We start from the raw sequence: 4091 nt of genomic DNA, 5'->3' as shown, positions 1-4091 counted from the left end.
ATGGTGAAGAATCGCTTAAAAATTCTCTGATCCGGATTGGAATGTTCACCAAAATCTAATCATTTCGTCCTGGTCACATACCCAACCTGTCCACGAAATTTCGTCCGAATCCATCCATAACTTTTTGAGATATCCTGTTCACAGACAGAAAGACAGACATGGCTGAAAACATAACGTCCATGCACATTCGGTGGTGGATGTAATTATATACCGCAGCATTACATCTACCTGGCCCGAGCGAATAAGGGGCAGGGGCGTGTTCCCCAACACCTCCCCTCCCGCCACCGCATAACCTCGACCTGTATAATCCCACGTTATAACCCCCTCTCCCAGCACTATGCCTACCTTCACAGTGCCGAGCCAACACCCCTACCCTAATATTCCCCTTATACCTTACCTACCCAAACCCCCCTCTACTCCCCTCCTCCCCAACCTCACGACCCCTTCGCTTCATTCCTTTCCCCTCGAATTCGCCCCCCGGCGGAAAAGGGTCGAATTTTGGCTCACTTTGCTTGCCCCGGGTCACAGTGATCGTGTCGTGTGGTGGGAAACAATGGAATGCGAACAAAGCCTTTTATTATCCGTTTGTTTTCGTTCCGGTCTCGCGAAATGGAGGGGGTGGGGAGGAAGGAGCCACCGATGTGGGACAAAAGCTACTGCGCACGTGCTCCGAGTACGGATTCGCACTGGACGAGCAATGCATTGTGGGAGTTCGAGGACGCTTGGAGCGAGAGACCCAGCGGGCACGTACCCCGTGCTGCCCGCATGGCCCGGTGCGGGTTCGACCCCTCAAGAGGGCACCCGAAGCAAGGGAAGAGGGTTTGTGCGCAGTGAGGCGGGCGCGGTGCGTCGGACGCGAGCCCGGGAAGCTCCAGTAGGGGCGCCAGTGATCGCAGCACGGTGAGCGAACCGTGCGAGCTGGCGAACGAGCCGGTGAACCGCACTCTCCTCGTTTCCTTATGGCTTCGGCGGCGGCGCAGCAAACGCAGCAGCAACACACGCAAGGACAGCAATGGACGCAGACCGGATTGGACCTCGAGCAAGGAGACTCCCGAAAACGGCCATTCGAGGCTCCGATAGATGCTGGAAGCGTCAAGAGATCCAACACGGGCGGCGGTAAGAAAAAGCGGCTCCGCGCGCAATCCGGCGTTCGCCGATCCGGTCCGGACTTTCTCTCGTACCGAAGCCGCGGCGGCAGCGAAAGAGCGCTGGTCACCATGGCAACGAGCTCGTGAATATCTGCGAGGCGCGAGAGCCTGCGTGCTCTCTCTCACTCCGTCGTCACGAGCACCTACGGTCGGCCACAAAACCCGGAGCGGATTTTACACTTTGGATTGCTAAGACAATAAGCTACATCCCGGGACGAAATATCGCAGCAAGAGCATCCGATCCCGCAGAACTAACGGTTCAGGATTCGTGCGTTGTGGGCCAAACGGTAACAAATTCACGGTCCCGTGAGGTGATCGCTTATAATGGACGCTTCCCGATCGACGGTCGGAGATTCTTGCGGGAACAATGGGAATCCGTGACGCGCAGGCGCAATCACAGAGAAATGAACCGCTGAGATAACTGACCGTCGCAGCACGAAGCACGATCTGTGTAGAAGTACGAGACGTTTATTGTACGTCCATTTCTACATACGTTGCATACTGTCCGCGATGGTGTAGCAACGTTCGCTGAAAGATCCGCGAGCGATGAATCGATGAACGGACCTCGTGCTGTGAATGCACGAGATCGCTCATGTCCGGCCGTGCACGGAATGTCCATAATTGGTACACTCTGCGTGTATGGACGACAGGAAATCGCGACCGACCGTATATGCAAGATGCTCAAAATCGATATTACTCAAGCATGAAATGATCAAAACTAGAATACGACAGAGATAGAATGATTAAAATTAGTATTAAGCATTCATGCAATGATAAAAATGAGTATTAAATGTGCACGAAATGATAAAAAGTAGTATAAAACGTGAATAGACTGATAAAAATTAGTGTCGAAAGTACATAGCATGATAAAAAAATATTAGTATTAAACGTACACAGAGTGCTAAAAATTAGTATCAAACGTGCACAGAATGTTAAAAATTTGTATCAAACGTGCACTGAATGGTGAAAATTTGTATAGAAAGTACATAGAATGATTTAAAAAAAAAATGGTATTAGACATACACAGAGTGATAAATATTAGTATCAAATGTGCATCGACGGATAAAAATGGGTCGTGAAAAAGCATAAAACCACCGTTTAGAGGCCATATTTCCCCGCAAAGTGGGGGTTGGCCTTTTCGGGGACCGTGGTTGTTGGTGTTTGGTCCCCTTTTTGAAGCAATGTTTTACGGCCGGATGCCCTTCCTGCCGCCATCCCTGTTTGTCGCCTTTTTACGATAAACAGGGAATTACCAGTGTACTGGTACTCAATTTGCCGACCTCGGAAGGATGAACAGGCTGAGTCAACCCCCCTGGCGTTAATTCAGTGATCGACCGGGATTCGAACCCAGGATCCTTGTATTGGATCCTAAGCTGGCACCCTAGCTGCTAGCCCAACACCAGGGACTTAGTGAAAAAGCATAGAACGATAAAAATGATAAAAACGAGTATTGAAAGAGCATATAAAGATAAAGATGTGTATTGAAAGAGCATCTATACATATAAAACACAATTTATGTGCGTGCGTGCGTGCGTGCGTGTGTGTGTGTGTGTGTGTGTGTGTGTGTGTGTAATGTTACCGATAGACTCCTAAACGGAGAGACTCACGTGCTTGATATTTGGCATAGACATGGCCATTGAGCCTGGGAAGAACATGGCCGACCTAAAAAAATTTATTTCATAATATTTTTTTACCATATTTTTACCTCAGCGCATTTCAGCGAGGAATATTATACACGGAATCTGAGGCGGTGGCAGAGCAGCGCACTGATTCGCTCAGAGCGATCACGTGATGTTCCTTGCCACCATAAACTCACAGTTACGCGTTCGCACGTAATTCAGAGCGAAAAGCGATTGCGTTTTTTCACATTTCAGCGAGGAACATTGCCATTCACACCACATAGGTTTTTTTTCTTTCATCTTTAGATCCATATTTTTTTCAGCGAGGAATATTATACACGGAATCTGAGCCGGTAGCAGAGCAGCGCGCTGATTCGCTCAGAGCGATCACGTGATGTTCCTTGCCGCCATAAACTCACAGCAAGTAGCAGAGATTTTAGCATGATTAGCATTTAGCATGATTTAGCATAGATAGTAGCATGTTTCACATAGATTTTTTTTCAGCGAGGAATATTATACACGGAATCTGAGCCGGTGGCAGAGCAGCGCGCTGATTCGCTCAGAGCGATCACGTGATGTTCCATCCCCGCCGCCAGACCATCTATATATATAAAACACAGTTTGTGTGTGTGTGTGTGTGTGTGTGTGTGTGTGTAATGTTACCGATAGACTCCTAAACGGAGAGGCTCACGTGCTTGATATTTGGCATAGACATGGCCATTGAGCCTGGGAAGAACATGGCCGACCTAAAAAAAATTATTTCATAATATTTTTTTACCATATTTTTATCTCAGCGCATTTCAGCGAAGGAATATTATGCACGGAATCTGAGGCAGTGGCAGAGCAGCGCGCTGATTCGCTCAGAGCGATCACGTGATGTTCCTTGCCACCATAAACTCACAGTTACGCGTTCGCACGTAATTCAGAGCGAAAAGCGATTGCGTTTTTTCACATTTCAGCGAGGAACATTGCCATTCACACCACATAGGTTTTTTTTTCTTTCATCTTTAGATCCATATTTTTTTTCAGCGAGGAATATTATACACGGAATCTGAGCCGGTGGCAGAGCAGCGCGCTGATTCGCTCAGAGCGATCACGTGATGTTCCTTGCCACCATAAACTCGCAGCAAGTAGCATAGATTTTAGCATGATTAGCATTTAGCATGATTTAGCATAGATAGTAGCCTGTTTCACATAGATTTTTTTTCAGCGAGGAATATTATACACGGAATCTGAGACGGTGGCAGAGCAGCGCGCTGATTCGCTCAGAGCGATCACGTGATGTTCCATCCCCGCCGCCAGACCATTGAACATAAAACACAGT

General features: G+C 48.1%; 1 protein-coding gene across 1 annotated transcript in view; it reads left to right on the top strand.

Annotated features, from left to right (window-relative positions):
- The first annotated feature begins 635 nt into the window (after window positions 1-635).
- LOC137426944 (RNA-binding protein Nova-1) overlaps window positions 636-4091 on the top strand; it is a 133921-nt gene continuing 130465 nt past the window's right edge. The window contains exon 1 of the mRNA XM_068115995.2: window positions 636-1116. Coding sequence (XP_067972096.2) covers window positions 960-1116 — 157 coding nt within the window. The 5' untranslated portion in view covers window positions 636-959. The remainder of the gene's footprint in view (window positions 1117-4091) is intronic.

This window comes from Myxine glutinosa, chromosome 5 (genome assembly GCF_964187855.1).
Source record: "Myxine glutinosa chromosome 5, kmMyxGlut1.1, whole genome shotgun sequence".
Taxonomy (NCBI): domain Eukaryota; kingdom Metazoa; phylum Chordata; class Myxini; order Myxiniformes; family Myxinidae; genus Myxine; species Myxine glutinosa.
The sequence above is the reverse complement of the archived record's forward strand: the minus strand, read 5'-3'. Positions and strand labels throughout refer to the sequence as shown.